The sequence below is a fragment of the Toxotes jaculatrix genome, chromosome 6 (genome assembly GCF_017976425.1).
Source record: "Toxotes jaculatrix isolate fToxJac2 chromosome 6, fToxJac2.pri, whole genome shotgun sequence".
NCBI lineage: Eukaryota > Metazoa > Chordata > Actinopteri > Toxotidae > Toxotes > Toxotes jaculatrix.
The window spans coordinates 24184747-24197960 of NC_054399.1; the positions used below are offsets into that span (position 1 = coordinate 24184747).

The window sequence follows — 13214 nt, forward strand, 5'->3', positions numbered from 1 at the left end:
AATAAAGACAAAAATGCAGTCTTTGCTCACCAACTGGCAGTTCTGACAAGTCCAAGAAACCAGGGAAAATGTATCTGTCTTCATGAACCTGCCATTAGAAGATTTTACTTCTGCAGCTGACGCTCTGGCTTCAAGGTGACCTGCTCCCAGTCATGTTTTGCATGTTAAGGTGATCCCCCTGTGCTCTCTGTCTTCCTCCTGTCTCTCGCTGAGATTTACTCAGACAAGAATCTCTGCTCTGCTGATGTGACTGGACAAATTAGCGTTACTCCTGTTAATATATTCAAACTGCTGCCGAGCGGCTGCAGAGGACATTGAGCAGTATTAGAAATGATAGCCTTGACTGTCAGCGACGCTAACCACTCCTGAAAAGGTGACAGCACATTTGGCTGCTATTTGCTGGGGGAGAGAAAGAAAATACCTACAAGTTTAACTTTGGGGCATTTTGATCTTTAATTCATACGGGATGTGGAAAATGTGTTTGGTCTATTCACATCTCAAAAGAGTCATTCTGACGAGAGAAACATACTGCGGAGATCATCTCACGCCATCTCGCCTTCAACACGTCAATGATTTTGTACTTTCTCAAAGTCAGCCCACTCATTGACAAACTATCCTTTCATGAAAAGCTCAGGGAGGAACAACTCTGCACCACTCCTGTCGAGTGCTTACGCACGCAAATGCTGAATATTTGAGGCGATTCCTGGATGTGTTTTATGCAGACAACATCTGACAGGCCTGAAATGAAGCCAGGGCAGATATGAAAGCAGGCACTGTCTGTCAAAACCAGGAAATAATCAACCCCCCCATCTACCTCAGGGGCCCAGCTGAAAGTCATTAGCCCAAAACAATGTGCTGCTTCTACTGTTAGTCTGAAAAAAATAATAACAGTAATAATACTTAGGAGAATTACCATAACGATTTGAGAGGATCTCAATTATCTGAGCCCACTCTGTGGAGGACTGCAGCTCGGTCACTGTCAGGGGTGTGGACCGGCGGTACTGCAGGAATATTTAGGGAAAATTGGTAAGCGTTTATGTTCCAGGCCTGATTATAATAGCCAAAGGTGATTACCCATCTCTAATCCTATTAGCGTTTGTTTGGAACATGGGATGAAAATCATCATATATGAAAAGAGCATTTAAAAATCATAAAACTACATCCATATGCTTCCAGAGTTTGGCATTTCTCTCTTAGAAAAACAGCACAACTGCAGCTCAGTGTATTCATGTTGTTCTGGACAGTGGAATTGAAGCAAGTAAAGCAGCACAATTCTAGTCTAAGTTTAAGCAGCACACAGAGGAAATCAATATAAAAATGACACATCTATTAATCTGCAATATTACAAGCAAAAGTATAAAACACATTCTCACATAAAAACACAATATTTACATCTGGCCAATAATATGTGCACTAAATACAATGAATGAACATTATTTCTCCTAAAGCAACGGTATCTACATGCCATACTGAGAGGTGTGATTAACATGTGGTCTGTATCTGGATATCTCATCTGGTTCAGGAAAAACACTAATTAATGCTGATGTAACTGCACAGTGTGTAGTGCAGTCAGAAGACAATCTGCTGAGCCAGAGCCTGTGTAGAGGTGGGCGAGTGTAAATGAAATCTGTGACCACATTCTTTATAAAAAAATCTGCCCAACCAAGTTGAAAAGTCACCTGCCTCCACTGCTTCTTGCTAAACTTCCTGCTAAAACACTACAGACGAGCTCCTTCTCAGCAATAAGCAGAGCTCACAGAGCAGCATCACTTCAGGACACTTCAGAAACTGCTGCTGCACAACGTGCAGGACAAACGTCCCGTCACCGACAGGGCAGCCGACTAGTGCTAACACTAATAAGCTTCTTTTATGGCTCTGATCACGCTCTTATGTGAAAAAGGGCTTTCACACCAAAAACACAAGATCGACACTGCACACACTTTCAAAACCTGGAACCTAATGTGGGGTTGACAGCTCCACCTACCAAATATACATAGGTGGAGTTCTGATCACAATGTGGGCAAAATGATATTAACAAGAACACTTTTTAAAACCATGTGTGACTGTAGAGTCCTGTGATCAGGTTTTCAACATGACACTAGATACAGATTACATGTTAGTCATACTCAAAAATATAAAGCCATTGTTTTTAAATCCGAGATGATACATTACTATTGTTGATGTGCTGTACTCGCAGTCTAACATGTTTGATTGAGTCAAACATGGATACAGATCATTCGCTCAGAGGAGAAACCCAACAGCAAATCTAAATTCACATGTTATTCCAATGATCCTGGTGGTTCAGGCAGGAACAAGCTTCTCCCACAGAGAATTGAGGCTCTGACGTTTGATGTCATCAAGACACAAAACCTGGAGGAGGTCGGTGGACGATAAATCACAGCCTGGCTTTGTGGACGCGCAAAGTGCTTCTGTAGACATATAACGTTTCAGAGAAGCTTTATTTCATTTCAGAGCAAAGCAGAAAAAAAAAACTCTCCTGTCTCCATAAAATCGCCCTGGGTGCCGTTACGCTCCAGGATTTATCTCCTGATGATATTGTGAAGATTTTGTTGATGTTGTTGTAGTTTTTAGAGAATTATTCTAAAATCAGATTTTAAAAGAACAGGAATAACATGTTAGGTCAGATTTATGGTGGATTTTCCTTTAAGTTTTTGACAAACACAGACAAACAACAATCTGAAACTTTTCACTGTAATAATGTCGCTTCTACTTCATAGCGATCATCCAGACAGGCATGATGACGTCAGGAAAGCCCTCCTGTTTCTCAACAGCCAGGACCTCCAGGCCAGCCTTGGCGATGATGCTCTTCATGATGTCCAGGTGGCGGCTGATGCTGCTGTCGATGGGGTCCAGCTTGCAGCCCTGCCGCGCCATATTGTCCTTTATTATGATGACACCATTTGGACGCAAGCTCTTCTTACAGTGAATCAGGAAGTTCAGCAGGTCCTTGTCTGTTAGGTGACCTGAAGAAGAAGACAGTTAAAGGACAAAGAGAAAAACAAAACAGTTGAAAAACTGGTCCCTGCAAAGATCTTTGTTTCCGGTAGTTTTCCCAGGTAGATGCAGTCAAAAGAACGTGACATAAAAACAGATTTTACTTCTGCCATGGATCAGCTAACTTACTGCAACGTGGCTGTTAAAACAGGCACTGACATAGAAAAAGAGAAAGATTATCTTTCCATCTCTTCCATCCAAGCAAAGTGGGCCAAGTTCTTCTCTTCAGTTCCTCCTAGAGGACTCCAAATAATTCCTTGGTCAGAGGAGATACAGAATTTCTCCAGCGTGTTCTCAGACGGCCCCTGGGGTCTTGTTTCAACTGGACATGTCCATTGCACTTCCATAGGGAGGTGTCCATGCTGGGATGCTGAAGCACCAAAGCTCCATCAGGGTGTTAGAGATCCTTATTCTGCCCCTGAGGCTGAGCTCAGACACCTTCCCCAGTTTTATCCATTGTATTAGTTTTTCATTCGGGATGTGTACAAACAAATCTTTATCAACGAGCTTCCAAAGTGAACTGATTGTAATGAATCACCACAGTCAGTGGTGATTATCATCTCAACTGTGATTCACAGTCGGTTACTTCCTCATTGAAAGCTTATTAAAAGACAGTGAAAGTCACAGAAACAACCATAACCTGAGAACTGCTGTAAATGATAGGCTGCTGAGCTGTTAACCTCATGTGCCTGCATAGTATAGTAGCTTTATACTAAACGTGGTTTGGACCACAAACAGACTGAAGTAAAGATAGAGCCAGTGCTGAGCATCGGGCCCTGTGAGCAGAGTTCACCTGCTGAATAGCATCTGAAAGGTGAACGAATTACAAAGTCAGTGACAACACTTATGGATGATGACTGAAATCTCTCAGTACAGCCTGCCTGTAATAAGCAGACTGTAGACGGAGATGCCTTTCATACTTACATGCCACCCACTGCATCCAGATGACGTCGTATTTGTTTTTTGGAGGTGTGAACTCTTGCAGGTTGAAGCAGTAGTAGGTCTCAATGCGGTCGGCGTCGTCGCCCAGGTACTCCTCGTGTGCATGGAGGAGGAAGTGCTCCATCATGTCCACCATTTCCATCTTTTCAAACACAGGAAGGAGGACACCTTTGGTTACACGCCCAATCCCAGAGCCACAGTCCAGGGCACAGTGTGTGCCGGCCTTACCAGGACCCTGTGGGTTAAACAAAACAAAACAAACAAAAAAAAAAAACATTCAGAACTGCTGCAAAATTCAACCTTGTTTCGAGGTTTATCCCGAGGGTAACGTTAGTGAAACACCTCAATTGAAGACAACTGTCAAACTGACCATAAAAAATAAGAAGTGAATTTACGTTTCACAGAAAACAAAATGTCTGTTTCTCTGCAGCATGTTATTACCATATCTATAAGTCACAGAAGGGTCTATGCTATTTTCTGTGTTGCCAGATGTCAGGCCTCTGTGCCTCAAAAGCACCGACACCACAAACAAGTAGACCTCAGTTCCTCAGGGCAACAAAACTATGAACTTTACCACGGGGGAACAAAAAGTCTCCTCACTTGAATCATGCTGGTTTTTCTTCCTTTTCATTTGGTATTCTGACCTCACTCCAACCCCTCCACATCAGGGGCCCCAGTGTGTGATTGTATGAAAGATGGGGCCCCAAGGAGCTCTGTGCTTGTTACAGGAGGCTTCCTGGTTTCGGTGAATTACTGCCATATTGCTCCATGCGTACGTAGCTCAGTTTAATCTGGGTGTATTCTAAATCTCTTCCTACCGCACTTATTTTTAATGGAGACGTCAGGTTTAAACAGGAGCTGTTCACAACCAGGAGGGGGTTTTGAAAGACGATGATGTGAGCCCACACTTGTAGAGGAGATAGAGCCTTTTTTGGACATTTTTTGTTTGTCATTCAGAGTCTCTGCTTTCAAGTGAAGATTTAAAAGTCAACCTCTGGACAGAAGTTGCACACAGACAAAACCAAAAACTCAAAGTTGAAGCGAACATCATCGACTTTAACTCAGAAAGCGACTATTTCTAGAGCACTAAGTGCAGACCTCACTGGAAAAAGACACACACCACACCAGTATAAGATGACGTGAAATGGGCAGCTTCTAAGCTTGATTATGTAAAGTAGCACAGCAATTCAAAGGGCCATGTCACAGGGATGGTTTGCTGTTACACTGAGTCATATCACTGTGAGGGTTGATTAAAGGTTTGCTGTTTTTCAGCCCAGACTTCCAGTAATTTATATTCATGCACAACACAACCACACTGTTAGCTGATGAGCAGGGTGTCCAGGTGTATGATAATTATCATATTTGTACAAGAACTTTGTACGATTTCCCATCAACAATTCAGAAAACCACCACGTCACACAATAGTGTCAATGATGTATTACAGAAAACTGACCCTGCATCTGCCATAACTGGTCCAATCAGATCTCTGCTCAGATCACATGAGACCACCACTGTCGCTCACAGCTTCTTATAAACTCTTTGCACTGTTTGACAACTGTTTGGTTTAATTTCAGAGTTTGTATGCTTTTCCTCGATCTTCCTGTGACAATGCACAGTGTGGTCTGTAGCCGGGATAATGACCACTGGCCTGAAGTTGGAGCCCATTGCAGTTAACTAGACAGAGAAATGGATGAACTGTGAACCGCTAATTCATTAATGATGCAAACTCGGCTCTTGGTGCACTGCAGTGTGAATTTCAGTGTACACTAATTTTCCCTGAAATATGGCAGTCCTGTTAAATTATTCCCCACAGAATTTGATAACTGCTCAACTAAGTCACTTACAAAGCCAAAAACGTTTTGTGTTTTCTGTTAGTTATGTTATGTTTTGGTGTAATAAAGCAAACTGTGAAACCAATCATAGTTTCATGACATACAGAAGTTTAGTGCTGAGAATGGAGAACTGATATTTAACATATTAAATGCACCGTATTGTATTAACCAGTTGTCCTGAACACGGTGTCATAGCAAAGCTGTGTTAAATCAGGGCTTGTTGTGTTTACATTTGCACCAGTGACAAAACAGCCACTCAGTCATCTGTATCTCCTTTAAAGCATCCAATCTTAGCAGTTTATAATTAGAGCTCCTGTAAAACTGATCCTCTAAATAACCTGGTCTCTGGGCCAAACCCATTCCCCTGAATTAGCACTTGGAGTGTTCTAACACCTAAAAAAAAAAACCCATCCAGCCCACACAAACATGCAACATTCACACACATACATGCACATGCATGACTGTGTGCATGCATACAAATGTTCAGATATACAGTATACGATGTTTAAAAGTGCAGATGGTGCATCCCCTTTGGTCAGTTAAACACCACATAGCAATTTATGAAACTATAGATGTTTTTAAACAGAAAAAATGAGAAATGTTCAGATCCTTTTCCACTGTGAACAAATTAGTGCTTGTAAAAATGACCATGGTACAAAGTAATTAACAGCTGTTGGCTCTGTATGGGTGTTTATGGGGCTGGCATCATGTCTGTGCCACTATTAGAAACTGCACTGTGGCCTCCACCCACATGAAACAACATGGAATCCTTCTTATACAGTAAGGACAATGAATTCCTTGTCCAAAATAGATTCTGACATGTCTTCAGAGATAGCTACAACAGTGTAAAGTGATACACTGATGGACAGAAGTTAGAAGCCACAGTAAAGAGTGTAGACGATGGAGAAACAGTGGAGTTTCTCAGATGACGCAGTATCTGTTTCCCAGATCTGACTCAGCCTTTCATCTATGTTGAACTTGAATGTGAGGTAGTAGCTTGTGTTTCTCTGTTGGACTCACCACAAACCTCTTCAGAAATTGCCGGGAACCCTCCAGATCAACGTTGGATATCTCCACAAAATCTCCCATCATGCCCTCCTCCGAGGCCGACACATCTTCATAGAACTGCTGAGCTCGGTAGTAAAACTGTTTCTCTCCTTTGATGTACTCACAGGTGACAGGGAACAGCTTCACTGTTAGGACACATGGACAGACGTAAAGACACTGATAAAAAGAAAAAAAAATCCTTAATACTGGTTGTTACCTGTGACTGAAGAAAAGCAGACATCTGTACAATTCATACGTTAAGTGTTAAATGAATCCAAACTCAAACCAACAAACATCACAATCACACAACAAAAACAAAAGAGTGGAGATAAAGGTGATTACCAAATGTAAATCTATACTCATCTTTTCAGTTTTATGCTGGTGATAAGGAACTGGGCATTTGCAACAAAACACTCAGAACGACAGTGGACTGCTCTGCATGGAGAGAATCACTGCAGAATGACAATGTGATTAACAGAAGACTGTAAATAAGGATGTGCTGCGCTGCTCTAACACTCGGCTCAGCTGTTACATGATATAAGATCACATGCTGATTGATTCATTTGCAATGTTGTGTGCTTACAAGCGATTTTAGTTACCAATTAGTAAACAGTGACTAACAGGAAGAAGCTGTGGCCTTAAAGGACTGTTTGCCTCTAAACCTCAGCTGTTCTCCCTTGTGGTGTATGTTTTTTTGTAAATGCTCAGATATGTGGTCAACTACAATACTTTCCTTTTATAACGAGATGACAATGACATACTGTGACAGTAAGAAACTTAACGACTGGATTCTTAACTTATCGCAACCTATCGCTGCCTCAGTTCTGCTGAGCTGAAATAAATCCTGCAGAATGAATGCAACATTTCCGAAGGCTTAGAAGACACGTTCCTGGCGTATTGGGGGGGTTGGGGAGGTGCGGGTCATGCGGGAACGTCCATCTGCTTGTCAAGGATCTCCAGAGGCAGAATTCATGACACCACAATGAAACATTAAGAGGGGGGATTTATTTCCCCCTGGACTTCCCTCCCGCCCCATGTTAGCAACATCAGGATGAGGCAGAGAGCCAGCAAACAGAATCATTCAGCACATTGGAGTCTCGTTGAAAACAAGGTGTAGAATCAGGCAAAGCATGTTGTGAAGTCCCCACTTCTTTGTGATACGTTTGAGGATTTCGTCATCAGGTTTGACTGGAGTACCGCGGGTGGGCGGTTACATGTCATGTGACCCCTCAGGAAGCTTTCAGAGGAAGGATAAGTATAGAAACATCAAGCAAGACCAAGAAGGAGGGCAAACAGCACAACGACATACACGTCTGCCAAGTAAGAGCCACTCTAGTGTCACCATGTCCATCTATCTCTCAGTGTTAAAGGGGACCAACTCATTAGAAGCTGCGAGAAAAGGCTGACCTTTGTCCTTTGATATAACAGAACCTCAGACATCTGATTGAACGGTTAAGTTTATTTCTGATGTGCTAGGCCTAAATTTATATCCCATGGCATCCAATTTATTTTAGGTAGACTTGCCATTTTCTTTATTAAGTTAAATATATATTTCATTCAGTCCATTTAAAGCTGTCATGGTTGTTAGTAAAGAATCTGACCGCGGCCCTGTGACTGTCATCTATAGCGCTGAATGACATGAGATAGTGCTTTCGTGCTCGACATGCCATGCCATTAATGGGCCTTGTATCAAGTTAGTGGTAAGAAAATAAGTCGTCTTTGAGCCAGAATGGACAGCAGGTCAGGATCTCCTGTTTCTGCAGCTTGTGGTTTCATGATTGACAAGTGCACAGCCTGGAGAGGATTAAGTTCAGCTCAAACTTACAACTTTCAACAATGAGGAGTACTATCACGATGCACTGTAGAGCTAATAGGCTTCTTAGTCCACTTTTAACAAAGGAAGGAACAGGCTCTACATGTTTCCTTCATATTAACTGTCTTTAAAGGACGTTGAAGTCATTAATTCATTTCCCTTGTTAGCACATTCTATTAAAAACTAGAGTTTCCCTTGTGCACACACTACTGCTACAATAAGAACAAATAAAATCAGTACAAACGCCAGTTTGTGGTTTCAGAGAGAGTCACGTGCTGGAGCTGTTCCAGTAGCAGGCAGTGTGCCATGCTGTTGGTATGTGGGCTCCGCTGTGAGACTTAAAATGATCTATATCACCTCCTCTGTGCAGAGATGTTTGTACATTTCTTTAAAAGACTCCCAGAATATGTTGTTTAATACTAACAATTGTTTAATGCTAACAAAATGCCCTTCGTTAAAGCCAGGCTCCAAACTGTTTGCTGTGCGTTGGCTGCTGTGGCCAAAGTGGCAAATACAAGAAAAAGGAAAAACTGTATTGTCCTTCATTTCCAAAGATTCTCTTGATTCATAGACCTGATAAACCAAAACAGATGTGGACAAAGTTGGATTTAAATTACAGTATAATACTGACTGTACAGACAAACGTCTTCACACACAAGCACATGTGTAAACAAAAAACTACACTAAGTAAGACTATGGCAGTAACATTCCTGTGTGTACTGGTCTGAGTAATCTTATCTCTTATTGATTCTAATTTTAACTTTTTATTTGTTAAAGTTGCTTGAAACAATAGGATGGTCAAATGTTACTGTCCTGTCTTCTAGTGCAGAAACTGCTTCAGTTAAGAGGAAGGAAAGAAGACCCCAGAAACATATTTACAGCAAAGGTCAGGACAAAAGTTCCTGTGCCTTTGTTCAGTGGTTCTTCATTAACACTTCCATTTAAAACAAACATGCATGGTGCTTAATATCACACCTTAATACAGGAAGACACAAACTAATTCATAAAGTATACTGACATATTTGCACTTTAAAGAAATGTAAACACTGATAGTCCTCTGGCACTTGATTCTACAACAAGGGCAAATAAATGTGCACAACATTATCACTATCATGAACGCTACCTGCACAATTTGTGATGTCACGTCTGCAAAACAAGCAAAGTATTGTCTGTTACTGTTATTGTTTGATTTGTTACTCGACTGACTGTGTGCTGTCAAATTAATGTACTAGTATTTTGCAGGAATTACTTTATATTACTGTTGACCACTTTCTAAAGAGCAAAATGTGTTTGTTTTCTTTCCTTCCTTCCTTTTCTATTCATTTCCCCACAATATGAAAATGAACTTGAGATGAAGAGATGAATAGTCAACATCAGGTCTGCTTTTTTCAAATATCCAGATGTAATTTTGGGTAACATACAAAGTTTTCAAATCAGTATCAGCTTGAACATGTCAGACTTTAAATAAAGATATTTACTGCTGGGGTGCAAAGTCCCTATAAGTCTATTTTCAAAAGGGAAAGGGACAATGCAGGAATAAATAAATTGCCATATATTGTAAGCTTCAGATAACAATAAGCAGCATTGTAAAGTGATCTGTTGTTAACCAAAACATGCAAAACCACCAGAGTGTTTGTCACCTATACCCAATCCCTAACAGAGTCAAGGGTCAAGAAAAGGTTGTAAATCTGGACCTTTTGACTGTGTGTGGTTGGAGCTTTGTGTGGCTCTTCTTACCCAGAGGAGTCTTCTCCAGCAGGTACAGGTAGCTGGCAAAGAACTCGCTCCTCAGCGTGTGGTGCAGGTGGAAGGACATGCTGTGGCGACACATAGTGTCATCAGTCTGTTTCCAGCGATCCCTGAAGGCTTGGTGAGCGCCTTTGTACTCAAAGTTGGGTGATGAGCTGCTGCTATCATCTTCAAGTGAGATCTCCATTTTGGTTTTATGTGGCCTGGTGGCACCTCACAGAGCGACGTTTTTTTTGAGGGAGAAGGTGTCTGACTGAGCGACGGTAGAGGAGAGTAACATTCAGTGTTACGGTGCCCGTTTGGGACACTGTTTCTCCAGCTGCTGCTAAATCTGTCTAGCTGAGTGTTCAACACGTCTCTGCCAGTGTTCAAATGATCAGCAGAGATCTTTTTCACAGGGCGGCGCTCAGGACGTCCCGCCAGAGTTACAGATCACCTGCTAGGGACACTGACTTTGGAGGTGTGAAGGAGGGGGGCCACGGGCATGGAGGGAGATGCCTTCTGTCTAAAGGCTCTCAGAAGCAATAAGCATGCACAAAGGCGACTTCATGACTTCAGGCTGCACATTCCAGCAGCACATGAGAGTCTGACCTTAAATCCTTGCTACCACATAATGAGATCCTAAAATTAGCTCCATCTTCTCATGTTTGTATACATGGCTCCTGTTCTGCACCAGCTCAGCTCTTCAGACATCAGAAATCAAAGTTCAAATTCAGGATCCAAGTCGTCTCATTGGCTTTAAAACACAGATGTTCCCATGTTTGCTTGCAGTGTAGAATGAAGTTATTTGGGTTCATTCTAACTGTAAATCCTCATTAAAATTAAACACCTTCTGTGCTACTTAGGCTCAGTTAGAAGGTAACAGTAAAGAAAAAGTTCAACATTTTGCTTATTCAATGTCTTTGAGTGTGATATGAGCTTAGCCCAGACTGAAAGCAGTGTGAAACAGTCTGATTCAGTGCAAAGCTTAGGAAGAAATGTTAGTATTTTTATAGATGTGTGTCTGCATGAGGAACCATTAACCTTGTAATGCTAAGACTAGGGATCAGGCCAGGACCCAAAAGCAATAACCCCCAAGACAGGCTAGGAGTCTTTTAATGAACCAAAAATCACTGGAAGTGTCCAGGGCCAGGGAACAAAACTCAAACAACCAAAAATCATCCACGCAGGAGAAAAATATTCAAAAACCAAACCAAACGAAAATACAAAACGTTCTTACTTGCAAACAGAGGAAACCAAGGTAAGTCCATGAGGTGGGGAAAAAATGCAAGGCACAGGTACAGGAACAATCACAGGGAAGACACACACTCAGGCAAGGAAACAGACTCGGGCATGGAACACAGACAAACCAACAAGAACACAGGGAAATAACGAGACTTAAATACACCAGGCAATGGGCAACAGGTGAAACCAATTAGGGCGGGGCAGACAATCACAAAAGGAGGGAAATAAGACAAAGACAGGAAGTAGAACAAGACAAGATACACAAGGGTCATGATTTCAAAATAAAACAGGAACAGTGAACAAAACTTAACAAACTAAACAAGAATCTGAAAAGGTCCAAATGTCCACAAAAGAGATCCAAACAAAACAAAAGAGTTCAAAGAACAGCCCCCTAAGGGGCCCGTCATGATAGACCTTAGAGCTGAAAGCCACAGACAGAGAGAAGTCTGAAGGTACTGAGAGACAGTCTTTGATGGTTTGTGTCCCACTGACAATAGAAAAATAAAACCTTTAAAAGTCAGAAAACTCCACTTCCTGGAGTTATCCTTTAAAAACTTGAACCTGTTGAGGTTCAGGTCTCAGTAACATCGTATCACCAGCTATGTGTGTCTCACTGACCTCTTTAGGCTGACACCTTGCCATTTGACCTCAGGATTAGTCACAGTAGCTGGGTGACTTGACTAGCTGTTAGTGGTTCCCATATTTGACCTAATAAGCTAACGTATAAATGGATGATTAATGTGACATTTTTAAACCACAATGGGTGGACACGATGTCTGTTTTGTGGAGGAAAACACACCATAAGACTTTCTCAAACTACATGCAAATCTGATTATGTCAAACAGTGTAAGACTGAATTATTGACTGAATTATTTCTGGTTCTACAAGAACACGTGGAGATCATTTACACATGCTCTTGTAGAACCGGAAATAATTCAGTCAGTGGCATTGAGCAGGGAATCCTGTATATTTCTGACCCCTAACACACATAATATTCTGATATTTCCATCACAAGCCACAGGCTAAATTTAGACAGGTGACATCAGCTGTCACTTAGGTGGAGAATGACAGAAGCTGAGACAAGCGAATACTTTCTGAGGATCAGATTTATCATGTTACAGTATCGATTTCCAACTATTGGTCATTCGTTTATTTCTCACTTGTAAGTTTAGTTCAGTAGATAGTAGTCTGGAGTTCATAAGCAAAGTTGTTCAACATTATCAAGTTTCCAAACTTCACATGAAAAATGCTTCTCTGAAAAAAAAAACAGTTTTCATGAAGCCTCAAAAGGCGTATTTCATTAAAACAAGTTAAAAAAATAAAAAATATCTGGAAGTGCAGTGAGATAATTTCAATCTGTTTCCAAAACCAATAAACTAATGAGCTTTCATAACCACATCATTTCTCTTGAATCTGTTGCAATGATCTGTTTTATTCTTCCTTCATTCAGGAAGTTGATGCTCATTTCTAGTAAATATTTAAAGGAAATTAAGTGCATATTGGAAACAAGACTATTTTAAGGAAACGAAACTTTTAGGACTCAATAATAGATAAAAAAAAAATTAGTTTGGTTTAATAAGTCACTTTTTCTG

At 41.2% G+C, this 13214-nt stretch overlaps 1 protein-coding gene across 1 annotated transcript; it reads right to left on the minus strand.

The window, feature by feature from the left end:
* Window positions 1–442: 442 nt before the first annotated feature.
* mettl11b (methyltransferase like 11B) lies at window positions 443–10741 on the minus strand. Its single transcript, XM_041039418.1, has 4 exons — window positions 10387–10741; window positions 6810–6982; window positions 3940–4192; window positions 443–2984 (listed from the first exon to the last, which is right to left on the minus strand). The coding sequence occupies exons 1-4, from the start codon at window positions 10583–10585 to the stop codon at window positions 2728–2730; spliced, it is 882 nt and encodes a 293-aa protein (XP_040895352.1). The 5' UTR covers window positions 10586–10741; the 3' UTR covers window positions 443–2727.
* Window positions 10742–13214: the final 2473 nt, after the last annotated feature.

Bases quoted from the DNA above. Each gene is read 5' to 3' on its own strand.
- mettl11b (XM_041039418.1), bottom strand. From the start codon at position 10,585: ATGGAGATCTCACTTGAAGATGATAGCAGCAGCTCATCACCCAACTTT. The intron at 6,983-10,386 runs GTAAGAAGAGCC...GTGTCCTAACAG, and splicing joins GCTGGAGAAGACTCCTCTGG to TGAAGCTGTTCCCTGTCACC. The intron at 2,985-3,939 runs GTAAGTATGAAA...CTTCTTCTTCAG, and splicing joins CTGGATGCAGTGGGTGGCAT to GTCACCTAACAGACAAGGAC.